The sequence below is a fragment of the Astatotilapia calliptera genome, chromosome 19, assembly GCF_964374335.1.
Source record: "Astatotilapia calliptera chromosome 19, fAstCal68.1, whole genome shotgun sequence".
In the NCBI taxonomy this organism is placed as follows: domain Eukaryota; kingdom Metazoa; phylum Chordata; class Actinopteri; order Cichliformes; family Cichlidae; genus Astatotilapia; species Astatotilapia calliptera.
This window is the reverse complement of record NC_137440.1, coordinates 23,819,990-23,846,909: the sequence shown is the minus strand read 5'-3', so window position 1 is coordinate 23,846,909 and position 26,920 is coordinate 23,819,990. Positions and strand designations below refer to the sequence as shown.

Below are 26,920 nucleotides of genomic sequence, written 5' to 3'. Positions count from 1 at the left end.
CAGCTGCACTTGGAATGACAGCGACCCAGAGCTAGGGGGAGGATTAAAGACTGCGTTCAGTCTAATACACCATTTGCCAGCTGCCAGAGAGGCTTCGCAGCTCTTCCTTTTCCATCCCGCTCTTCTGTTCGTATGTCAGGCAGAAAAAAAACAAAAAAACCCAGCATCTCTTTCCTCATGTCCTACATAAAGACTCTCTCTGATTCCTCATCTGCTCGACACTCTTGCTCTTGTCCGTGCCAGCTTTGATCTCCCTCCAGCCAACTGGCCCTGCTCGTCACTGTCCTGGCAAATTATTTTCTACGCCTGCCTCGATAGGTCAGAGTTGAAGCTCACTGGTGTGTTGATGAGGCAGGGTGGAGGCCTCTCTCCTCTGGAAGCTCAGCCAAGGACACGGAATTATATTTATACAGGCTGTCCTCTTCCTCGCAAACACCCACCTGCCACAGCAGAGGAAGAAGCATATTTGTGTGCATATAAGTGCATCAGGCAGGCTCAGAGTGTCTGCACATTGAATTAGGCTGTAGATCACTGGCGACAGGACTGAGGACCGTCATTAGGTGGGGGAACGGGCATCTTTATGGGGTCACAGTTTTGCAGTTAGTGTAGGCAAAAGGTAAAAAAAAAGGAAAAAAGAAAGAAATCCTTTAGTTACAAATTGGCCTGTGAATGGGAGTGTGGAAACCTGCAGGTCTCGGCTCCCACTCAAGCTGTCAAAAAATCACTGAGTGTAATTGAACATGTGGCTCGTTTTCAAGTTCAGTACCTTGGATGTAATTTCCAGCTAGAAAAAAAAGAAAAAAAACGGGAGATATTTTTCATGCTTGATAATAAAGTGACAGAATGGGAAACATCAGAAATGACACGCAGTGACAACCACAACACAGCCCGGTCTGTAAAAATGAAATATTTTAATTGGTGGCTTGATGATTCATTTTTGCAATCATAAGAAACAATCCCAGAAATATGCATACAGAAGGAGCCAGAGACAGACTGCACACCAACTCAAAAACAAAAACAAACAACACACATCTCTATCACACTCTTTAAAAAAATAAAAAGCATGATGCTAGCGACACCCGGGTTGCTTCATTGTCACAAAGAAAAATGCTGTTAAGACATCAGATATACACAGAGATCAGACACAAAAATCTGAGCATAGCTTCAGAGCATCGGTAACTGGAATCATTTCGGTGAAAGGTTTGAGATTTCCTCTCACACTCTGTTCAGGTACGGGGAGTGTTTTTGAGGACTACTACACTTGAAACTGGGACGCTGAAAATGAAACGCTCTTGAGATACAGAATTGGTGTCTTATTTGTTCCGAAACCACTAATGCGGAGCCAGATATTATTGGTTTCGAGCCAAAACATGGACTAATGTGAGTGTGACTCTGAAAAAGAAGTTGTGGGCAAAACGCCCGGAGCTTAGGGGGGGAAAAAAATAAATAAAAATCTCCGGTTTGAAGAATACAATGACTGAGACGGAAAAATATGAAAAAGGGAGCTCTCTCGTTCTATAACCATTTTTCCTCTCCCTAATGCATTACTTTAAAAGAAGCATATTGACTCTGGATGTGTCCCAGTACATTTTCATCATCCCCCCTCGCCCTTGTTCTTTTCTCCTTCATAAATCATCCCTGATTTAAACAGAGCTGATCAAATAAAGAGATCTGCAGGAGGACAGGAGGATCCGGCCTGTTAAATTTCAGCTAAATTGTTCCCTTTGTTTACAAAAAAAATAAAAATAAAATAACGTTAACAACCAGATGAATCATCTTATGTATTTGGATACCAGGAAAGCAGGTTGTTTGCCTGCATCCTTTGCCTGAGGACACAAACAGCGGACTACATTCAGTTTAGATTCTTCCCGTCCCACTTTTACATTCTCTTCGTTTTCCCGTTTTATTGCTGACAGTGTTTGCTTGCAGGCAGGGTCGATGAGGGATTTTTTCCAACTCCAATCCACTTTTAAACCCAAATTCTTTCAAAATGCTTCCTTCCATGCATGTGAAACAAATACATTTATTGTTTCCAGCCTGTAACTCAAGCCTAAAGCGAAATCCCACTGTAGCACAAAGTCTTGATTAAGTGATAATGAACAGATGTAGCTTTGCACCATATTTTTCAGTGAGCTGGGCGCTATTAATTTGATGACCTTAAAGTATTGATTATATTCCTGAGACGTGTTCAGCTAACCAGATAAGTTCCCAGCAGTTATAGAAAGGAAACAATCATTGGCAGAATACAGAAAATTGCAGATATCTCTCAGCTGCTATGGACTTAATGTCGATTAGCTACAGATGACTGGAAACTGCTGCCATTAGAGTCCCATCTGTGACCACGTCAGAGGTCCTACGCAACCTTGGGCTTTGAACTCAAAATCTAATTTTCTTTTTACCTGTGATCTGGATAGAAGTTGTGTCTCCAGTTCTCTTTGTGGTGACTCAAGCAGCTACTTACTGTAGAAAACAATAAAATGATGACCCTGGGCTAAAGACGCATTTAAATCCGATCTTTCCACAGGCTTCCTGCTCGACCTGTGCCAGTAGCTGGCACGCTGCGTGGAAATAGTTTTTCAGTCTTCCCCATGCAAATATTTAACTTTTCAGTTAAAAAGCTGACCCCTGTGGGAACGTGGAAAAGCCTTTGAAGATACGGTCAGCTGCTGGATAGCACGTTTGGATTCCCTCCTGCAGTTTGCATACATAACGCTACATGACCAAATCACTGAATAACATAGAGGGGAACTAAGGTCACAAAAGGAGAAAAATCCCACTAAGCTTACTTATGACTGATTGACAAAAATGCACATTAGGATTTTAAGTGGTCGTACTGATAGTCTTTATACGTAGCCTCATCATGGGTAACAGACAAAAAAAAACAAGGGTTAAGGACAGGTCGCGGGGGAGGAGGAGAGGGGAGGGGAGTATTATTGGCTTGCATCACTGTGAGGGTCGCACTGCTCTGACATGCTGCCCTCCACAAAAACAAAAAAGGCATTATAATTGGTCATGAAGCCACTCACTCGCAAAACTCATCGCACATCCTCTGTCAGTCAGTCAGGCACACTATTTACAAAGGCATACACATACGCCAATCAAAGGCATACTGTACATACTATTTACACAAACACACGCACTCTTGCAGAATTGCACTCATCCACACAGACTCACGAGTAGTCAGAGAAATTACTGTAGTGTAATGCAGACATAGTATCAGCAATAATTATGGTGACTATGATTCCCAGTACATAGAGGCACTGCTACCTCGCCCTGTCCGTTCTTCAGGGTAAAAAGACAGCTCCCACTAACGAACCGCGGGTCACCGGCGCTGTGGGCGCCCTTTCAGCAGGTAGGGTGGAAGCTTCTTTGAGACTGCTACTTTTACAACGCAGTCAGAAGGTAAAAGAAAGAAATGGGAATAAACGGTGAAACTGAAAATGCCACCCACTGCATTAAGAGCTCACATTGCCATGGTGACCAGAAGTTCCATGGCTCCCATCTCAAGCATTTGTCTGAGTTAAGGCTTCCAAAGCGCTTGCCGCTCACACAGTTCCTGGCAACAACCTGCAGCACACTTGCTCCTCTCCCCTCCCTTTGATTTCCTCGCACCTATGTGAGATTCTGCGCTGTAATTGGCTGTCATTCTCTGCAGGATGGAGACCAAAAAAAAAGAGAAATAATGAACTTATCAAGCGACAAGGGCTGTGGAAACCTTGACTAGAAAAACAAAAAACAAAAATTCCCACCCCTAAGAAGCAAGGCTTCAGTAATGGCTATGGTCCATAGTACATCAATCTAATCCATTTGCTTTGACTTATAAAACAAATAAAAACAAAGACATAAAGGAATTACTTTTCTTTAGGCAGCAATGTTGGTCTCAGTGTTATTACAATTGTGCTTTTTAAAAAAAAAAAGCATCAACACAGAAGGAAAAATACAAATAAATTCATCCTAAAATGAGAATGTCACTATTTCATGGCCAAAGCATGTTCATGGGTGAGATGACAGATTTTTTTTTATTTCATTTTTTTATTTGTAAAGCGGAAAGCTTTTATTACACAACTTTTCTTTCCATCTTTCTGGGGCAGTCTCTGACGCACCTTTTTCTTTGTTCGGCCCAGCAATCAGCACATTTTCATTGCTCTCCCAGTTCCTTTGAAATTGGAGAATCCAGGAAGTAGACTGGTCCTTTATTTTCTCCTTTCTCCCTCTTTCTTTCTTTCTTTCTTTCTTTTTTTGCAAGGATTAGCGGGAATTCACAGACTTAAATTCATTTTCTCATGCTCCATATCAGGCCATAGAGACGGAGAGGAATACAGAAGGAGGAGCGGAGGCGGGAGTGCTGGTTGGGTTACTCAGCTGTCAGCGACTTTTAAAAATATCTCTCCTCTGCTCAGTCAGTAATGATGATGGGAGAGACAAAGAAATGCACAGGGGAGGAAAGGTCAAGCAGGCGCTAATAACAACTGGGCAAACCTCAATAATGTGAGCTGATGCAATCGACCAAGCTCAGGTTTCCATAGCAACCCACTCGGATTCTGATTCCCGCAGCCCAACTCTGGTAAAGTCAGTTTTCTTTTTTTTTTGTATTTTTTTTTTCCAGTCAGTCAGGTCTTTGAAGCAGGCGCCACTTTCTGTGAGTGTAAGTGTGTGTGAGTGTAAGTGTGTGTGTATGTGTTTGCATTTCACATTACATATGCATGTCTGTTGTTTGTTCTCATTCTTCTGCTACCAGCGGTTGATGATCTGGTTCATGTAGTCCTCAGTGGGGAGCCTGCTTCCCGCCTCCTCCGTTCTACCTCCCTCCTCGCCCTCCTCCCGCTCTCCGTCCCCGTCCTCCAGTGTCGACACCAAGCTCTGCTGGCTGCGGGAGGGCCACAGGCTGATGCCCAGGCCCTGGTGGCTCTGTTGCATGTGGTTCTTGATGCGCTGCTGCCGCCTCTCCTGCTGTCTGGTATACTGGTAGCGCTGCTGGAACAGGTCCCTGGCGTAGTCGTACAGCTCCATGTCCAGCTCGTTGAGCTCCTCTATACGCTGGACCTATTAAGAAGAGAGCAGGAGAAATTTAGCTGGGTGGATGAGATGGAGAAAGGGGGGGGGCTTTTATTAGCTTTTCTAAAAGTTTCAATAGCTCCAGGTTTCTTCTTAGATTGCACTGATTTCTAATCGGTATTGTTTCCATAAGATTTTTAAAGTTGACCTCTCACTCTAGTTTGAGGAACCAGAAAGGGTCAGTCATGGCGGACCTTTTTGGAGCACAGTGACCTGACTGCGTCACGCTCTACCTCGTGCTCTGCGTCAAGGACGGCCTGGCCGCTTGCTGACAATGCAAAAAACACAAAGTGTTCCCTTATCTGGAGTGTTGATGTAGGCGGGAGTAAAAAGAAAACTCTCTGTGGAGAGATGAAGGTCAGAACACAGTGATCATACTTGACACGCGGCTCATCTCCCTTTTTTGGTCAACTAAACTCACAGGGGAAGTGAGATGGATCACAAGTAAGGCCGATATGCTTGGAAATGCATGGAGCTGAATGTATTATCACTTTAGCCATGGTATTGGATTGCTCTGGGATTGATGTGGAAGCCTTAATTTCTTCATCAACTTGTGTCCACTCCTAACCCAAACACTGACTCTGGGGACACAGGGATATTTCTTTGATTAATGACCCATCAATACTGCTCAATATTACAAACTCAGGCCCAGAAAGTTCCCAAAACACTCAAGGCACAAGCCCAGAAACTAAATATAGTCTCAGTTTCCTCCATGCGATGCTGGGAAAGTTTCAAAGTTGGAATTGCGAAAATATCCCATTGTGACATTTGATCACATGCTTTATAGCGCGTCTGCAGAGAGAGGGAACTGAAAGAGAATGCATCGCCAGCGTGGAGACAACAGAAACACATTGTTTGGTTGTGCCATGCAGCTGGCTTTGTAATCTGCTGTGTGCAGATTGAACATGGAGGTGGGGGGTGTGTGTGTTTAATTAAGAGAATCCCTTTGAAATCTGTGATGGAGTGCTGGATATCATTTGCGAGCCATGTGTGGGATAATAGGGGGAAGCGACGTGATGCGTCGATGTTAGAAAATCTGAGGCGTTTGATCAGCGGCGTGGGGGGGGGGACACCAGCAAAAGAAAGCCAGGGAGAAGGCGCACGGCTATCTGAGAACAGGCGTCGAATTATTTAGAAACCAGTTTCAAACAAAAATGACTCACTGAGATCTTGAAGGGATGAGGGTAAGAGTGGGCTTTCAGCAGCTTTAGAGGAGAGTCTAAAGTAAACAGTCTCCGCCAAACCTGCTGATATAATTATTTGAATTCCTTTAAAAAAAAAAAACTAATTCAGCTTCGCAAAGATTTAAACCAATTTTATAACCTACTTTTTAAACAAAATGCGACACAAAATGCCACATCTGTCGGACTCCAACCTGTCACAATATGACATTTCCTCCTTTCCGTGATAATAACCAGTGGGTCCACCTTTCCATAGCATCTGTCAGAAGCATATTTTATATTCTCTGCTCCAACTGGTTTTGATGTATACCGGTAAATCACCAGTCTGCTGTATACTGGAGGATTTCTCTTTTCTTTCTTTCTTTTTTTTAAGATGAGAACTGAGCTTAAAAACTCCCACACAAGTGTGAAGAACATGTTTAAAGCTGCTGTTTTCTCAACAGCAACAGTCATTCCAACTCATTTCACAGCAATATCAGACTGCAGACTTTTCTCTCCGTCTCTTTTTGACATTTCCCCCCCTTTCTTCATTTTTCGTTTGAGCTTATTGTACTTCTTCCTTTTTCTTCCAGTTTCTATTAAAAAAAAGTATCTGCCAAGTAATACAAATTTGAACGCAATGAGAAATAAATCATCTTAAAATAGAAACAGCGTGATTATAGTATAAGCTGCTTTAAAATAATTGCCAGAAAATTCTTATTTTTGAACAAATAAGAAAGAAAGGAATGTAATTTTTATTTAACTTTTGTTTGTTAATTTTTGCTACATCTACTACTTTTGTTACTTTTGTGCAATTTATTTAGGTTTTTCAGGGGAAAAGAGAACTCGTATATCAAAGATGATACATCTGGCATTATAGAGTTACCGGTAAATACAATGTTGCACTTACCGTAGTGTTGTCCAGGTCCACCCCTGCAGCCCGCGTGCTGTTGTACTGCATGAAAGGCCTGATGAAGCGCAACCTGAAGGTTCGTTCAAAGAGGAACTGTGTTTTCCTCTGGTACTCCGTCAAGCCAAAGAAGGCCATGTCTCGCAAGTTCTTCTTGGCAGACTCCAGGAGAAGCTGGGCCCTCTTCTTCTCTGGAACTGTGGACATGTTGTAGCAGCCTACGAGACTCAGGTCCGCCAACATACGAACCTAAAGACGGGAGAAAAGGACGTGAAGGCGGCTGTGCGAGCCCATGGAGTGTCTGTCACTCACTGCATGTGCAACAGAATTTATGTAGGTGGTACAAATATTACTTGGATTTTCACTATTCATCGTCCAGCCTTGATCCTGAAATCTTTGATTTTGCCGGCACATCATATGTTATCTTTAAAATGTTGGTATCAGTAACAAATTTCCCTCTGAAATTCCAGTAGCAGGAGCAGATTAGAGCCAAGAAAATTTTGCTCCAAAGTGAGAGATCACTTCATTACCAAGGGTATACGGGGGGGCTGTTAAAGTACAGTAAACAAACAGACTGGACATAAATTTGGATTCACTGCATGCACCATAGCCCGCTGGTCTATCAGGATTCCTCAAGTATGCATGTGTGTGTGTGTTTGTGCGCGCGTGTCGCATTTATAAGTCATAGGACCCTGAGTAATAACACCCCGAGGCTCAGATGAGATAAGCTGGCCAACACGTTGAGGTGGGAGACTGAGATAGCATGAGAAAAGGAGGTGCGAATTTGAGGTGTTTATGACCAGAAGGCAAACTCCTGACGGTGTACTAGTAAATGTGTGTGTGTGTGTGTGTGTGTGTGTGTGTGTGTGTGTGTGTGTGTAAGAGAGAGGGAGAAAGATCTAGTGTATTTTCACTCATGCAGATTTCATCTTACAAGTGTACCAGGCACTTTTTATATGTAAGAAATGAAATAAAGTAGTAGGAGAACTTGTTTAACTTTAATTCAAGCCAAAGTGCATCTTTGCTGGTGTTTTCAACATCTGTACAGTAATTCTCACGGTGATAAAGCAACCTGATAGGAGAGAAGTCAGGCCTGGTGATGTGATGCAAGTTTGATGGACCATTTTTGACCATTTGTGTGAAAACTGTTAAAAAAATCTGTATCTATAATAATATGAATGTCCAATTTCTTTTCAAATATCAGTATTGGCCTTAAAAATCCTATATCGGTCAAGGCCTATTACAGTGCACAGGTTTAACTTATTTTATTGCTTATTTTTAAAAAGTGACAGCACACAGTTAAAAGTATTTGCACAGCATCTAATTTGCATCCATTATCCCTGGACAGGTGGATAAAAACAACCACACTTCAACTGAAACGGCACACAAGACTGCACAAAAGTCCATCAGTATTAAATTATGAACCAAATCAATGGATACAAAGGAATAACTCCTGGTGACACTTTTGTGCTGACTTTAGACAACGTTTGAGGCTGGTTTTATACATTACAAAGCTTTGTGATTCCATTATGTTTATGGTATGGATTTTTGCTTCCTCGCTACTTTTAATAAGAAAGCAAACTGAGCTTTTTTAAACTGTGGTACCCGATCACCAGTCGCTACCACTGCCAGGACAGGCCACACATCTTAGAGGAGACAAAGCAAGACTACAGACAGTTTTAAACATCAGGAATAAATGATAGTAAAATAACAATCTAGCTCTATGAGAATTTGCCAGTACACCTTCTTGTGTGTTATGAGGTAAAATAAAAGGGAAAAACATGGTGTACAGAAACTTTTCCAGTGATTTGAGACATTTGGTGTCTGATGTTCTTAAAGTTATTGAGATTAAAATAAACATTGATGCTTATGATCTCCCCCCCCCCCCCTCTGTACCTGTCTGTTATTGGCCAGGTTGTAGGGACAGTCCATGAACTGTTGCAGGGTGCACCCCGACCAGTCGGACCCCTCGTAGCAGGAGGGCAGCTCCTCGGGCGTTGGGGTTCGTCCATCGCACATGTGCAGGGAGGTTTTCCACGTGGCGCCCCGCTGCACGTGCCTCCACTCGCTGAGGTAGCGAGACACGGGGTCCCTCAGCAGAGTGATGTAGTAGAACTTTCTATTTGGGGACAAGGATGGAGCAAAAGGGAGGAGAGAAAAAAAGCAGAGGTTACCTCAGTTGTACAGAACATTTGGTGTATGCACAGTTAAAGTTTTAAGTGAATTTTATTCGCCTCTTTACACGCATCAAGTATGCCAACAAGAACGCTAAATCAACACGCAGTTCTTTAGCCGACCATATGGTGGCACTGTGTGCAATGGTTTCCCGAAGCAGTTCATTGTGCATGCTCCTAACTCAGGGCTTCACACTGAGCTTGTCATATTTAGTACCACATTATTTGCATTTACTAGAAGCAGCTCCGTGTTGCACAAAAGAAATCTGGGTGGAAGACTGGAAGCCAAACTGCAAATGAGCACGGGAGGAGGAGGAAGTGAGCGAGAGAGTTGATTTGTAAGGCAGAGGGATCGGGTCAGTGTTGGGGCCATGCTGTGCAGGAAAGGAAACTGCTGGCACAAGCACATCTCATGTGTGCAGCACACATCTCCACGCTGCAAACATCCTTCTGTCTCGGGCTCCGACGCACGCGCGCGGCAAACATCCTTTCCCCTTCCTTCGCGCTTGCACCAAGTCTCTCTGAGAGATGACTCATCCCACATCTTGGATTTGGATGGAACCATTTCTGTGGTGTTTGTCTGTGCGTGTTTGTGTGTGATGTAATGGTGCATAGCACAGTTCAACATCTCTCTAGAGGGGACACTCCCACCAGAGTGGAGACCTTTCTAGGCCTTCACACTCCAGCTAATTACTGCAGTCTAATCAATCAACACATCCTCATTAACCAAAACGCACACATATAACCCACGTGTGTATGCTTATGTGTGACTATGTGCCTGCAGCGTGGCTCAGAGTGGCGGTATGGATTTGTCTGGGCAGCAGACGCACGTCAACTGTCAAAAACACACACACGCAGAGGCACATACGCTGCCCTTTTCCCCTGGGCCTGCATCACATCAGAGGAATGTTTGCAGAGGGAATTTTGTGTGCTGACAGAACTCTACGAAATCGCCTGGTTCACACACAAGCCGCCTCTCATATACACACAGAGTCTCTGCTTTCATCGCTAAATCTTGGGCTTCACACTACAAAGCTCGCCTGGCGAGAGAAGCGGGACTGCTGGGTGGACACAAAGCCCCAAGTGTCACACAAACAGTAGCAGTGTCTGGCTATTAAAAAGTGGCAACATCCCTTAAAATCCAGCAGCACTAGCAGCTGCAGCAGGAGGAGGGAGATCCTGGACAACAAAACAAATAAACCCAAAATCTAGCCACAGCTGAGAGATAGAGCATCATTATAAAGACAAAAAAAACTAAATCCAGCAGTTATGAGGCGATCCCGGACAGCTAAAGAAAAAAAAAAATCATCTGGGAGACCCTGCACGACAAAACAGCCACACCCCGATTGTAGCTGCAGCACAGAGACATCTCTGCAAATGAAACAAATCAAGTAGCGGCAAGGGGGGGATCATGAACAATGAAACGACTAAACCCTCAATCCAGTGGCAGCTGGGAGATCCCAGGCAGCGAACCAAACAGACCTTCAATCTCGGAGACAGCGGGGAGGTGGAAATCACAGCCACAGAAACAAGAATCTAAACTCTAAATCCCATCACCCTAAACCTAAAATCTCCCCCACCCCACCCCATCGCACCCATCTAATCAAAAACAGAGGAGAGGCACAGTCAAACTGGAGCCTGCAGGACACCTGAGTACATTATAGAGATTCCTGCGATGACATTATCAAGATTCCTAACACTCCCCAGAGTGAACTGTGTGTGTGTGTGTGTGTGTGTGTGTGTGTGTGTGTGTGTGTGTGTGTGTCTCAGTAAGAATATGCCTATTAAATCAGTGATGACATTTTCCCCCTCTTGGCTTCCATTCCACTGAAAAAACACGGTACTGTTTGGCCCTCGATACAGGAGACGGGAAGGGAGAACGAGGGAAAGGGTGAAAAACAGAGCGGGAGGGAAAAAGAAAAAAGGGGAAGTTAGAGCGAGGGAGAGAGTTAGGAGGGGGCGGAAGAGAATTTCAATTAGTTTTCTAATACTGTGAAAGCAGTGAGGGCCCCAAGCCCAAGTGATTTATCAAAGTTATGGCTCCCGCTATAATGAAGGCTCAGGCATATTACCAGGCAAAATAAATAAATAACACGCACACAAACACACACATGAGGCAACACGCATAGGAACCCACACACACACACACACACACACACACACACACACACACACACACACACGCGCGCAAAGCCAAATAAATGATCTTAAACGGCATGCCGGCCTGTCGTGTCTGCTGGGTCAGGCAGACTGCGAAACCAGTGCCGCGGAGACTTTCTCGCCTTAAAGCCTAATGATGTCTGGCCGTGTACTCAGATCCCAAGGTAATGATGGTTCAACCCACACACACACACCTAGCCTCACGTATTTTTACTCACTCACCAGCAAGGCCACTCCCTTTTCCATGTTTTTTCCCTTGGCTCTGAGGGAGCGGAACATTACAACAGGTATTCTGGTTTTTTCTCCCCCACCACAGGTGACATGGCTCGTAGCTGAAGCTTATGTGCACTTGTCAAATCAGCTTCAAAGGTAATATGAACTGCTCAATCTCTCACCGGCGAGATTAAAGATCGTCATACTCCGGCTGAGCACGGCTGTGGATTCGTAGTCATGACACTGCAGCTTGAAAGGTCCCCTCCTGCAGACTACATTTAAATGCATTGCATTGTTTTCCTTCCATAAGATTCGCCGGTTTGCCTTTGCGTTATCTGCAAAAGCAGTCAAAATTACATTTATGAAACACGTCGACTAATCGGCGAACACTTATAGATTTATCCCGTCAGACTGGTGGTGTGTGGAGCACTGATAAAAAAAAAAGACAAAAAAAGACGACTGCTTGATGGGGAGAGGTGTGAGGAAGCCACTGCGGGGCTTTGTCTAGTACCTCTTTTACTTCATCCCTTTTTACTTTGTCCTGATCAGTAAAACTGAATTCAAAATTGAGGCTATAAGCTCATTATGAAGCTCACTAGCTGACTGACTAACAAAAACATAGATAGGACGAAGAACAAAGCAAGCCCATCATGCAATGATTCCAGTAGTTTTCCATTTCGAGAAATTTCCCCCTCCTTTCCTCCTTGTCTCTTGTGTGCATCTGTATTTTTCCACATTTTTATATTTTATTCACATTTCCAACTTTGCCAAAACTACGACGATGTCAGGAAACACTGAATGCTTGTGATTCCTTGCAGGTTTTGGTGGACAACTTGGAGGACAACTGAATAAACACAAAACGTGCTAGACTCATCCCTCTATAACAACGCAGTCCAGACTCTCTACAGTGCAAGTAAGTGTGACAACAAGTGAGGTTGCTGAGTGTTATCAAGAGGAAACACACAGAACTTGGGCTGGCTACAGTCCCTCAGAGCCCGGAAAAAAACATAACCCTGTTTCCTGAGGACCTCAAATCATCACTTCTACAACTTCTACCTCCTTTTTTTTTTAAGCCTCTATTTCCTTCTGTTTAAATCTTCCCTTCCCTCTGGGTCGTCTACTTTAGCCCATCCAATCTAGGAAATTATTTTTTTCCTTTTGGAGTAACACCCTGAAAGTGCGACACCCAAATCTTTCTCTACCACTTTACTGTTAGTCAGTAAAACATTAGAAAGCAAGACTGCCATTAATTAGGGTGAGGAGGTCTGCAGGTTGTCCTCCAATTAAAATCTCTTTTTTAAGAAATACCAGAGGTTCGCTTCAGTACACAAGAGATGCAAACAGTTTTTTAATGCCTTAAGAACATGAAAGGGTTAAGACAACTTGTTTAAATATAAATCTGAGGGTGTTTACATGCGTAAATCATGCTCATCCGGCCCTATAAACACAGTGACGCCAACAGCACCCTATGATGTCGCAGCCATGATTTATTAATAGTCTGGAACCAGATCCACTCGAGAATGAACTTTTTCCACCTCTAAAAATGGAATTGGAAGCAAAACCACCGCAAGGAGAGTCCAAACTGACCATTACGCTTTAATGCCAACGCCACAGGCTGGTGAATTTCTCTTCAAAAATCAGACGAAAAGGTCGGAAATAGCAGGCGAAAAACGTGCACGAATATCCTCAGATTGCTGGTCAATTATGCAAAGATTTGAAATTCCAGCAGCACATCTTGTTTCTTAAAGATGATGAAGAAACGCTGAGGATAACTTGTGTAAAAATGAACCTCATTTTAGATAAAACAAGCAAATTAAAATGTACTTTATTTCACTTAATGTGTTCAAAGTAGGAAGGATTGATTGAAACTGGGATACTGTGATCAGACATTGGCCAGAGGTGATCAAATCCCATCACTTCTTTCTGTCAAAATCCACCATGTGGACCAGTGAGAAGTTTACGGTCTTCTGCATGGTGGCAATAACGAAGACTAAAACAAAATGCATCAGGAACGCAGAGCACGTTTAAATATAAACCATATAATATAAATGCATAAGTATTGGTTTGCACATTCGGCTAACAAGCGAAAGCTCTCAAGTTTGATCCTGGGAGGAGACACAGAAAATGCATCAGAAAATGCATCAGACATAAAAACCTGTCAAACAGGAGCCTGGTTAAGAGAGATATATATATCTCTATATATCTATATACATATACATAAAATCACAGTTACAGCCATCATTTTTAACATCACAGCTACGTTTGATACATAAACGGTTTTTAATTAGTACCACCACAAAAGATGCCAGAAATCGGACTTTAACATCCTCTCCTTTTAGCACAATATATGCAAGTGTGGCTTTGCTCTTTTTTCTTGTCACATTTAGATTTCTTCGCCCAAATACCACAAACGAACATCAAGATTTGACAAGGTCTACACCAAAAACGAAAAATAAGAATCAGATTTTGAATGTGTGCGTGTGGTTTAACTCTCAATAACAGGCACTTTGAATGCTGGCAAAGGAGCTGGTGTGTGGAATAAGATGGCTGTAAATTCAGATGACATCAGCCATGTTGGAGTGAAAGCAGGGATCAACATGTCGAGACTTGACTCTCAGCAGACTACCACTGAGGACTTCCTTCACGTCATCATTTGGATGAACGCGCACACTCGACACAGGCCTAAAATAATTGATCGTCAGGTTGGACACATGTTGACCTCATTTCATAAATCAAGTAGTCAGTCTTTTTCGGAGTTGGCAGGCTTCAAGCTCCAGAACCGTCCCACCCGCACAAAGCTGACTTATAGTGCCCGTTTGTCCCTCTAAAAGGTGATCTCTTGGCCTCCCCCCTACTTCTGTTTTCCTGTTCCTGTCCCAAGTGTCTCTAGCCAATAATGACGCACCGAGACAGACAGAAATAGACCCTCCGGTTCAGACAAGCTCTCCGGGCGTCTTCTTCTTCTGGCTGCCCTAGCTCACTCTTCCTCCCTGTACCGCTTTCTTTGTTAGTTGATCAATAACAGCCTCGGGACTCAGACAGCCTGCCTTGGTAATTTGGACTTTAAACACAGAAGACGTATGAGAGACTGAGTGGAAAGAAAACAGAGTGGGAGAGAAGTGGGAGGAACAGGAGACAGTGGGGACAGCGCTGGGGTGAGGGGACGCAGAGGGAGCACGGTGGGATCAAGCAGACATCCAAGAGCGTTTGTGGTTAAATATTAAGGACATTAACAGAAATTCTTTGTTCTCTCAACAGCAAGAGAGGAAATTTATGGTTTCTAAATATTTTCCATTTAGCGTATCCACATTTTCTATATATCAAAACATCCTGACTTAGATTTTTGGATGCAACTGGATATGTGCTGATGTGTCAAAGAAAATGTGACTGGGGTAACGTGGCTAAGGCCAACCTTCAGAGCAACAGAATTCAGAATTATATCACATTATGACCTGTAACTGCAATCATTATTTGGCAAAACAATGAAAAATCAGTTGTCCCTAACCATGTGGAACATCCACTAAGGGATTGCTTTGTGCAACTAAATGTCCAAACCCCCCAAAAAACAGCAAATCAAACCATTTAATAGAGAACCTGATGTCATTTTGCTTAATGAGACAATATTACTGAGCCGTCTATTTGTGATTGAGAGTAGAAGTAAAAAAGGGCCCTGCTTGAACTGATGTTGAAATGAGAGTCGGTGGTTTTTATCTAGTAAATTGAAGACATTCAAAAGCAGGTTTTGTAGTAGTTACACAAAACCAGCAACTTAGATTTGTACTTTTTTTTTTTCTCCATTAGAGAAATCACATTATCACGCGATTAACATCATCATTCAGCTTCACAAACAGACAGGATTACTGCCACTATTAAGATGCAAAATGAAATCGTTGATTAACCGATCAGAACAGGTAAGAGGAAATTAATTAGCACTATTAATGATCTAATTGCTCATTTATTCAGTCTGTATATTGAACACTGGTTAGCTCCAGCTTATCAAGAGTGTGGATTTGCCTCTTCTTTTTATCTCTCCGAGTTCTGGACTTTCTTTCAGACACTGAAAATGAGTGAAAAAACAGTCAATCCAGTCTTAGTAGGTGAAGGTATCTAACTGAAGGGATGAGCCAGTGCTCTGTCTCCACACAACCAATATCACAGCAAAGAACCAATTTTAAGTTGTATCTTTAGGCAGTAGCAGCCTGACACGAAAACACAATTTATTTCAATTTCTTTAGTCAAATCTAAGGAAAGATAACACAATTTCAGAGGCATAAAATAGTTTTTGTGCGCCAACTAGCTGATTCCTAAAGAACTATTAGTAAAAAATGAATAGTTTGACATGATGTGTATATAGACTTTTCTTTTAAATTATGAAGAAATAGGTGAAGAACAAAAAATAAGTGACAGGTTTAGAGAAAAATATCTACAGCAGATGAACAGTGAAGTTATGCCCTTAAAAAATAGGAACAAATCCAGTAAAGATTTAAAAGATGAATCTGGTCCTTCAGTTTATCCATCTACTGTTCACTGAAGCTTCAATAGAAATGGTCTCAGTGGCTGTCAAGAAGCCATTATTAAGAAAGGGAAACTGGTAGAATTGGTTGGGGTTTCCCAAAGTACGCAAATACTAGAACGAAATTTTGTGGCAAAAGGTGTTATAGAGTGAGGAGTCGTAAATGTGAAGTTTTTGGTTCAAAATTGTCATTGATGGAAGTATGAATAAGATTTTGAGCCACTATGCACCGTATATTGTACTTCCTTGTAGGGCTGGGCCATATACTGTTCACGGTAATACCGGTATAATGTTGGGCAACGATAAGAAAATGAAATATCGCGATAGAATATGGGTAAAACCGCGCATGCGCAGTGCCTTTGTTTTCATACGCACATGGCAGGAAAAGCATGGCGGCAATGGAGAATGAGAAGGGCGACAGCGGATCGTTGAATGAAACGGATGAACCAGAATTGGTTTGTAAAAATGCTGCAAGTTCAGTGGTGTGGAACTGGTTTAGCTTTCGTCCGTCAGACACACAACAAAGCACTATTTTTGGTAGAGCATGCTAGCAGGCCGTCGTTATTACCGTGTTCTTTGGAAAATACGGCACACTTAAAAATCAATCCTTTGATTTTTCTGAAAATCAAGAGTGCCCCTTATAATCCCGTGCGCCTTATGTATGAATTCTGGTTGTGTTTACTGACCTTGAAACGATTTTATGTCGTACACGGCGCTCGAAAATCTGACAAATGTTTTAGTACGACTTTCCTAACCTACGAACCCGGACTGCTTGATGGATTGTCGGAGCATTACGGCTATCGTAGGCAGGAACCTCGCGGAGTGATACGTACTGTGCTTCAACATAATATTACCGTATTGTGTGTGTATAACCTCTTTTTAAGTTTTGTGGATATTATACATGGTTATGCTGAGGATATGTCGGCCAATTTCCACTGGAAATGCCTTTTGGTTAAACTGTCAGCAAGGAACTTTAATGCACATAAAACAGCTGCTAGTTTAAGTAAAAATACATTATTAGTGCAAAAAAACCCATCAAAGTTGTGGAGTTGTAAAGTGTTTTGTCTAGTGTCAATTATATCGTCAGTTATATTGTTATTGCAAATTTTCAAATGTATATCGTGATAAATATTTTTGGTAATATCGCCCTGCTCTACTTCCTTGTACGTTTGCACATGTTTCAATAGCTCCCATTTCATTTATGTCACCCAGCAAAATATAAAGAACTGAGGGGTGACTCAAGAGTTTTTGGTAGGACTGCAAGATTAGCAAAACAACAATTACTGTAGTTGTATTAACCAGCCTTTATTACTCATTATTTTGTCAAGAGAATGAAACCAGTGCCATTAGGCGCACATTTTGCCAGCATCGCCCCCAAAAAGGAGTCTTATTATGATGTACAGTAACAATTTTGAATCGTCGTTCCACTGGGGCAGTAAATTTGGATCCAACACCGAGAATGCTTCAGAGCCCCTGCAGTCATTAACAAAGCATTCAGGCGAGCTCTTCTCTACAAGCAAGGTATTCTTCACAAAAAAAAAGAAAAAAAAATGCAAGTTGGCAATGCAAGTGGGAGTTGCTGTGCGACCATAACTAAAAGAGCGTGTGAAACCTTGGCTTTTGCCATGAGTGCAAAATAACTCATGGCTCGCTGCATTTCAGCACAGAAATGCATCCTCTTCGTGATTACAAGACAAAGAGGAGCAGCAAACAGGGAGCAGAATGCCTCGTATGGAAGTGTAGCCCACGGCTTACGGAGCTGTTCGTTACAGTTCGGGAATGGACAAAAACAAAGAGAGGGCAGGAGGAAAAGAGAGACAGGGGAGGGAATCCCCTGAGTGCAAAGCTATGTTCGGCAGGAATGTTCGGCCGCCTGTTCGCTCATGTAACTTGGCTGGCAACAGCCCAGAGAACTGTCTGACAGACGGAGGGAGAGCGAGAGGGAGCCGGGAGAAAGTAAGATGGATATGGTGAGAGGTAGATGGGTGGAGGACAAGGAAAGTTGCACAAGTAATCGCAGATCATTTTTCATGTTTTTGCAATTTTATGTTATGCGCGCATGTTAGGATAGGAAGATGTGGCTGTATGAGATGTATCTGCAGCAGATATACAATTCTTAAATGTCGATGTTTCCCCTCAACATTTAGAGTGGAAATGATGATTAATTGATTATTCAGCCATCCAGATAAGTTAACCTGCAGCTAGCACGACAGTTGACGAATGTCTCCGTTTTTGACAAGCTGGGACAGTTTGATAATTATCAAAGTAGTTAGCAACCACTTTCGTGTCCGTGATACGCACTTATAACCTCATATTCATTCCAGCATGTAACGCTCATCACTGTGACCAAAAACAGCAGTTAAATTTTGTGATGCAGAGTGAATTGGCTCATCTTAAGAAAAGACCCCTCCCCAAATCTGAGTTTATCTTCAGTTTTAAGGGAGATTATGACAAATAACTGCAGAATGTGTGCTAAGTTTGCCTCTGGGCTGCAGCTGTGTCCCAAAGTAATAAAGAAGTGATTATTAACTGAATTGGGTGCAAAAAGGACCACAACGAGAGTATAAAGATCGCAGAGTGTGGAATAAAGCACTCTAAGCAAGTTTAAGAAATAGTGCACGGAAATAAAGTGGAAATGTATGCTAAGCTGCAAACAAAATCCAATAAAACAATCTGCTATAGTCTCCCAAAGCTGAGACAAATAATCGTTGTTGTAAGTGTGAGCGCAGTAGTAATAAAAATTCAGTAATCAGAGTCCTTTTTCATAATCGTGCATCCAGTTAAGCAGAGGAAATGTGAGCCAGGAAATGAGAGGGATGAAGGTGGAGCGTCACGCTGTTTAAGGTAACAGACTAAACCTGATATCCTGTTGTGTGTGTGTGTGCGTGCGTGCGTGCAAAAGTCCCCTCCACCCAGCATCATGTTCACATGCCTCCTGATACCGAGGTCAAAGCAATCACTTTGCTGACATATGGAAAAGCTGCAATCAACGCAACCTCACCCACTCCTATTGCACAAACGCACTCGAGCACACACCTGCAAGTTGTGACATAATCCTCGCCATATGCGGTGATGTTAGATTATTGATATGTCCCAACAGTTCACTTATTCCAATGAAGGGGAGGGGGGAGGAAGAAGAGGAGAAGAAGACGAAGGAGGAGACTGTGCGGAGTTTGGGGGCAATTAAAAGGCTGGATAACGAGGCTAATGAGTAGACAGGTGGCCCCATTACAGAAGCAGCCACACACACACACACACACACACACACACACACACACACACACACACACACACACACACACACACCTCCCCTCTGGCTGGGATTAGTGTGTGCACTTTATGTGTGTGCGTGTGTGCATGTGTGTGAGAAAGAAAGGGAGAGAGACCCCCCTGTTTGTCCGTTAATCAGTCGCCACATACGAGACTGCAGGCAACAGGGTGTTTTCTGTGTGCGTGCATTGTGTTTGTGTGTGCGTGCGTGACTGGAGGCGAGAGTGTGAAATTGGAGTGATAAGGCAGTTAACATTCAAACCTCCCCACCTGCCTTGCGCAACCCTTTCCACGCGCAGACACACCACGGCGCTCTCTTTACTTCTCGGCTCCAGCGCTACATCTGTATATATGCATGCGCGTGTAGAGAAAGTAGGCATTCAGCTGTGTGAATAAACAGGATAATGAGATATTGCTGAGCCAGTAGCAGCGGTGGATAGTGTACGCGTGTGTGTTCGTTACCGAGAGACAAAAAAGGCGAGGAGGCAAAAAAGCGAGACTGGGGATTTTTCTTTCGTTTGAAGTAAACATCCTTTTAAGGTAGTGTCAAGCGTTTGCCCGAGAACGATAAAAAAAAGAAATAAATTTTTAAAAGAGCAGCCCGATGCGGGTGTAATTACGCAGACATAGATAGGCACGCTGATGCTTCACGATTACCTGGAAAGTTGAGCATATGTGCAGCACGAAGAAAAACAAAAAACAAAAACTGCAGTCACATGAGGATAAATCTCAGTATCTATGAAAAGTAAAAAAAAATCCTCTTCAGGTAAAAAACATATATATAAATAAATATATTCTCAGGCAGTAAGACAAAGAGTTTACTTAGAAACAAGTCAGGGATGGAAAGAAAGACAAGTCAGGAAAAAGAGGTAGTGGAGAGGTAAAGACTAGGTGGAGTTAGGAAGGAAAAAAGCGAGCACGGAGACTTTGAGGAGCCAAAGGCCAGGAGAGCCCAGTGAATTTGGAATATATTCCTGCATGTCAATGGAGCTTGTATTGGTAGTAGTTATTATCTTTTTGACTGAAAACGGGGAGAAGGGAGATGTGGGGGAAGTCAGTCAGTGAGTCAGCCAGGCCTGGAGACAAGCCTGAGGCTGGATTTACGCGGTCCGGCCTAGGAACCACAACCTCACCCTGGGGAATAGGACGGGGACAATTGGTTCTTTAAGAATGGAGGGAAAAGTGTGAAGGGAGGAGGAGGGGTGAATATGAGTGATGGATGTGTGTGTGTGTGTGTGTGTGTGTGTGTGCGCGCGCGCACACACACACGCGCGTGGTTAAGGGGTCCTCTAAGCCCAATTAAGCCTGACTGCATGTTGGAGGGCTGTGCCAAACATGCCCCACCTGTTTAGAGAGGGCCAAGGGGCTAATGAGCAGTGCCTGGAGGGAGGGACTGGCATGAACAAGGCGTGGAGGATAATGGGAAAGAAAATTCCAGGGAATTAAAGAATAAAGGTGGCATTCCCTAGATTGTGTCCCCATACACTCTCTCATTATGCAGCCACAACTTGGAGACACAATGTCAGAGGGATTTCACAGCTAAAATTAGCCTTTGTTATCATGCGCAATCATACGACACAGGCTATATACATGTGACAGGGCAAGGCAAGTCCAAACGCACAAGACACACACACACACACACACACACACACACACACACCCTCCAATCAGTCGGGCAAAAACAAGCAGCCAAGGAAATTACAATCAGAGATGGTCAGCAGAGGCAGGAGAACAGGAAGAAGGGGGCATAGCAAAATAATAACAGCCAAATATTGTGCAACAGGCACAACAACTGATTTCTACAGAACCCCTGTGCTGTGTGTGTCTGTGCGTTTGGGTGAAAGAAGACTATTGTCTAGTAACATAACTCGAGCTCACAGCTCCAGCTTTGTCTCGAATAAGCTGTGAGGCTATAGCATCCTTCCGCCTCGCCTTCCCTCCCTCCTTACCTTCAATCTCTTCAATAAGGCTCAATCTATTCCTAAAAGAGCAGTTTGACATTTTGGGGTGCAAGTTAAATGAGAAGCTGATGTATAGTTATGGCTAACAGCCTGGTAGCTTAAGAGGCCTTAAAAAAAAAAAAAAAAAAAAAGCAAAACAAAAAACCCCAGCAAGTCCTCCCTCGTCTGAAAGTCATTATATCTGCCTACAAGCTTGCTAATTAACATGTTATGACTCGTCCGCTTAAGTGGTATAAACACTACTTGAAATAACCCCACAATAACCCTATTACACTAACTGCATTATAGTCTGCTAAAAATCCTTTATCAAAAACAGCCTGTGACAGGCAAACAAGAGAAATTATGTAAAATGGGAAAGACCTGTCACGGTCTAAAAATATTTAGGCAAACAATCATGGAAAATTACAATTTGTGGCTTTCACACTTTTTGCTCACAATTGTTGTGTTGATTAAACAAAATCGATTAGATATTGGAGCTTTAGAGACACTAATAGGCAAATTTATTTAATGTGACCAAAGCCACATCTGACTTTGGAGCTTAGCCTTATTTCCCTGTTAGAACAGAGCATAACAGGGGAAAGGGTAAGGCCCATGAGCCACACAGGCCTATAGATTAGGAGATAACTACCTGTTGCTAGGAAAAAATGTATTCCCCGACTGGTTTGCAGGTGGTTGCTGGTTGTCACCAGGTGAAATTGGAGAATTTCAAAGTAAAGGTCGTGCCTTGCCACACCAACCAACATGTTAGAAAAGGCAAGACCTTTACTTTAAAGGTGAATAGTCTCCCTTTTAGTTTACATTTCACATTCAATAGCTTCACTAGCACTCCGTGACTGCAGCAATTAACAGGTGACCAAATCAATCTTAAGTGTCGTATGATTGTTATCATGCGCAATCATACGACACAGGCTATATACATGTGACAGGGCAAGGCAAGTCCAAACGCACAAGACACACACACACACACACACACACACACACACACACACCCTCCAATCAGTCGGGCAAAAACAAGCAGCCAAGGAAATTACAATCAGAGATGGTCAGCAGAGGCAGGAGAACAGGAAGAAGGGGGCATAGCAAAATAATAACAGCCAAATATTGTGCAACAGGCACAACAACTGATTTCTACAGAACCCCTGTGCTGTGTGTGTCTGTGCGTTTGGGTGAAAGAAGACTATTGTCTAGTAACATAACTCGAGCTCACAGCTCCAGCTTTGTCTCGAATAAGCTGTGAGGCTATAGCATCCTTCCGCCTCGCCTTCCCTCCCTCCTTACCTTCAATCTCTTCAATAAGGCTCAATCTATTCCTAAAAGAGCAGTTTGACATTTTGGGGTGCAAGTTAAATGAGAAGCTGATGTATAGTTATGGCTAACAGCCTGGTAGCTTAAGAGGCCTTAAAAAAAAAAAAAAAAAAAAAAGCAAAACAAAAAACCCCAGCAAGTCCTCCCTCGTCTGAAAGTCATTATATCTGCCTACAAGCTTGCTAATTAACATGTTATGACTCGTCCGCTTAAGTGGTATAAACACTACTTGAAATAACCCCACAATAACCCTATTACACTAACTGCATTATAGTCTGCTAAAAATCCTTTATCAAAAACAGCCTGTGACAGGCAAACAAGAGAAATTATGTAAAATGGGAAAGACCTGTCACGGTCTAAAAATATTTAGGCAAACAATCATGGAAAATTACAATTTGTGGCTTTCACACTTTTTGCTCACAATTGTTGTGTTGATTAAACAAAAACGATTAGATATTGGAGCTTTAGAGACACTAATAGGCAAATTTATTTAATGTGACCAAAGCCACATCTGACTTTGGAGCTTAGCCTTATTTCCCTGTTAGAACAGAGCATAACAGGGGAAAGGGTAAGGCCCATGAGCCACACAGGCCTATAGATTAGGAGATAACTACCTGTTGCTAGGAAAAAATGTATTCCCCGACTGGTTTGCAGGTGGTTGCTGGTTGTCACCAGGTGAAATTGGAGAATTTCAAAGTAAAGGTCGTGCCTTGCCACACCAACCAACATGTTAGAAAAGGCAAGACCTTTACTTTAAAGGTGAATAGTCTCCCTTTTAGTTTACATTTCACATTCAATAGCTTCACTAGCACTCCGTGACTGCAGCAATTAACAGGTGACCAAATCAATCTTAAGGAGGTTTCTAGTGCAGCACTGTACAGCTATTAGAGGCCGAGTTCACCTAACGGCTGCAATAGTTCTCCAGGGTTGCTCTTTCAAAGTGCTGTTAGGGATCTTGACAAAATTATAAACGCTGAAAAGTACAGTCAGATTTCAATCCACCGTGCAATACCATGTGGGAACAATCTGATTGCCAATGGCTTCATTTTTCAGCATGATAATAATCCCAAATACACTGCCAGTGAAGTAAAAGCGCACCTGAATAGAAAAATACATCAGTCATGAATTGGCCTCCCTAGAGCCCAGACATCAACATTATTGAAGCAGTGTGGGATCACCTTGACAGAAAATGGAACAAAAGGCAGCCAACATCCAAAGAAGAGAATGGCTTACAGGATGCCTGGAGAACTATTCCTGAAGACTACTTAAAGGTTTTCAGGTACTTTAATAGAAAAAAAAAAAAGAATGTTGTACTCATAAATATAAACCGATTAGTGTGAATCAGATCTATGTTTAATCATCAGGAAAGACAAAACATGACTAGAATGTGGATTAAAAACGTCATCATCTTCCTCCTCACCTCAAGCTTCACCTCCTAAGCTGAAGTCAGGGCTTTAACACACAAAGCTGTGCATAAACATGCTTATTTATTCCTGATATCGTCACAGTTACTTATTGTCAGATTACACATGCGGCCCTCCTGTCTCCATGGCTGACAGCAGGCCAGCTAAACAACAACAGCTGGTTAGAGACTAATTTTATTGCAGCTAATGTTAAGCTCGAGTGTAAAAATCAAACTTTCTCTCTGATAAACAGTTTGATCACATTCTCAAATTGTTAAATGTCCGAGTCTAAAAATCCAGGTTAAAGAAAGCTTCACTAAATCTAGCTAACAACAATAAAAACACCAGCGCTCAATAATAGAAAAGTTCTATAACTCACCTCAGTATCACCGTCACCTGATTCTTAAACTTGTATTGGACTCCTTTCACAAAGTGTTACAGCCTGGCATAGGTAAACAGCCGACTGACATCCTACACTCACTACAGATGAACAATAGACTGAGTTGTTTGTTCTACATTGGCCACCGTAGCCAGGATTTTGCACTTGGATTGGGAGGAAGGAAAACAGAATTCAGTTGACAGGAATTTGCAACCTACTGACATCTAGTGGTGAAATTTTACATACTGTAACTTTAAAGAAATTATAAAAAAAAAAAACTTGCCCCAGAGTTCAAGAAGAATAAAAGTCATACCAAATATTGATTATCAAGCTCGTTGGAAATTTTATTTAAACTGAGTTCGCTCTATTTTTGCCTTACATAGCGCATTTCCATTTACTTTTGCATATTTATCATTTTGGTAAAATCTAAAGAAATGAGGGTGGCTCAAGACTTTTGCACATTATTGTGTTTTTTTTCTTATTCCGTTGCACTAGTGCGCTGTTGTTCAGATAAGACAGAAGTTTTCTAGTGAAACTTGAATCAAGACAGTTTGTGTGCGCATGTGTGTGTCTGTCCAGCTTGATCAACATCAGTTTATTCCTTTAATTATCCACTGACCAACAGCTTTAAATACACACTTACACATTCAAGTGACCAGAGCGTTAAGGGGGATTTTAACTGCTTATTTAATTCTTCACACAAGATCACGCAAACACATACACGTTTGCGCTCCACACACACACACACACACACAAAATCAACTGGCAGCTGCTATCAGTGAGATTAAGGCCAGTGTGACAGACGTGATTTCAGGTTACATCTGCGACAAAGAGAAAGAGAGCAGAATAAACCAATGCAGAGCAACATGCAGCTAACGTACACCGAGCAGCAAATTGTTCCTAGCTAGTGGAGAGGAAAAAAACAAGAAGAGGAAAAGCAGTGGAGCCAGGCACCATCTGTTGGGTGCATATTGACTGTGCATTCAGAGATTCAAAAGGCTGTTAATTCTGCACAAAACCCAACACAGAGGGCAGCTGGAAAGACCTGGAAATGCTGTTATGAAGTAACCTTTAAACAGGAATTAGAAAAGGCAAAAGAAGATAAGATGTAAGACTGAAGAGGGATGAAAAACCATGCCCTTTTGATGTCTCCGTCTTGGGTTAAAAGGAAGAAAAGGATTTAGAAAAAAGAAGAAGAAGAAGAAAAAAAAACAGATGTTGTGTTTGCATTTGATGCAAGCAGGCTTTTAGCAAAGGAACCTGGCCTTTGGTCATAGCTAAAATTGAATTAGATCTCCATTTAGCCTGCCACAAACAGCTCTGCTCTGCCAGTGCCCATGTTCTCTTCTGCTCTCAGCTCCGTCTCCCCTTTTCTCTCATGACTCCCTCTTCCTCTATCCGTCTTATACCATTACGAATGACACTGAAAATAATTGAAAAGCCCGCTCCGTCCTCCAGAAAACTTCAAACCTGCTTCTCAGCATGGAAAGAGGGAGGCAGAGAGATAGAAGAGAGACTGAAAAAGAAAAGTGAAGTGTAGAGGGGAGTATTTTTTGTAGTGGTGGGGGGTGTTGAGCTGCTCATTGATATGACAGTTTGATTTTCTGGGCTCTGCTGTGAAGCAGCTTAAGGGGGCATCCCTCTATTATAAGGCCCGTGACATCTAGCCTCTCTAGCTCTTCAGCCTTCACCCTGCATATGTGTCTATGTGATTCTAAGCTGTGCATGTGTGGCTCTAAGTACATGTGTTTTTCACCGTGTGCGCATGTGTGTGTGTCTGTCCGAGTCAGACGCTCCCCTGAGTTTCCAATCTCGGATCACATGCAGGGGAATGTGGAGTTGGAGCAGCTGCTATCCTGGCAACACTCCTCGCCAACCAACTGGGATAAAAACTTACCAAGCATCAACACCCCGACATTCAACACAGCAGAGGACAGGGTACATGCAGTGTGTGTGTGTATATATGTGTGTGTGTGTGTCAGCTTAAATAACCATTCATGTTGTCAGCAACTATTACGCATTCAGCTGAGGAGCCTACCTGGAATTATTTAGTCAGAATTCAAAAGCAGGACAATTGTAAATGTTGGTATTTGGAAAAAAAGTGTGCTAAATCAAAAGCCCAGAGACCTGTTTTGGTATCAACAGCGCCTTTCAGAATTTGTGCCACCTGGTTGGATTTGGCATAAAAATCTATTGATTGATTGATTGATTGAATCTTTATTTTGAACATGTTGAAAAAGTATAAAAAAAAAAATAGAATTAAAAGAGACAAATGAACAAAGCAAACAAAAGGAAAATGAGCAACCACAACTCCAAATAACGTCCATGTTCAAAAAGGAGCAGGAAGAAGCATAAGCTTATTTAATCCCACCCCTTTTCCACTATCTAGTATCAATAGACTACATAAATACCTCCTT

The 26,920-nt window shown here is 42.5% G+C and overlaps 1 protein-coding gene across 1 annotated transcript in view; it reads right to left on the bottom strand.

Moving 5' to 3' along the window:
* Positions 1–891: 891 nt before the first annotated feature.
* hs6st1a (heparan sulfate 6-O-sulfotransferase 1a) overlaps positions 892–26,920 on the bottom strand; it is a 60,630-nt gene continuing 34,601 nt past the window's right edge. The window contains exons 2-4 of the mRNA XM_026152644.2: positions 9,022–9,244; positions 7,126–7,374; positions 892–5,043 (exon numbers count right to left, since the gene is read on the bottom strand). Coding sequence (XP_026008429.1) covers positions 4,732–5,043; positions 7,126–7,374; positions 9,022–9,244 — 784 coding nt within the window. The 3' untranslated portion in view covers positions 892–4,731. The remainder of the gene's footprint in view (positions 5,044–7,125; positions 7,375–9,021; positions 9,245–26,920) is intronic.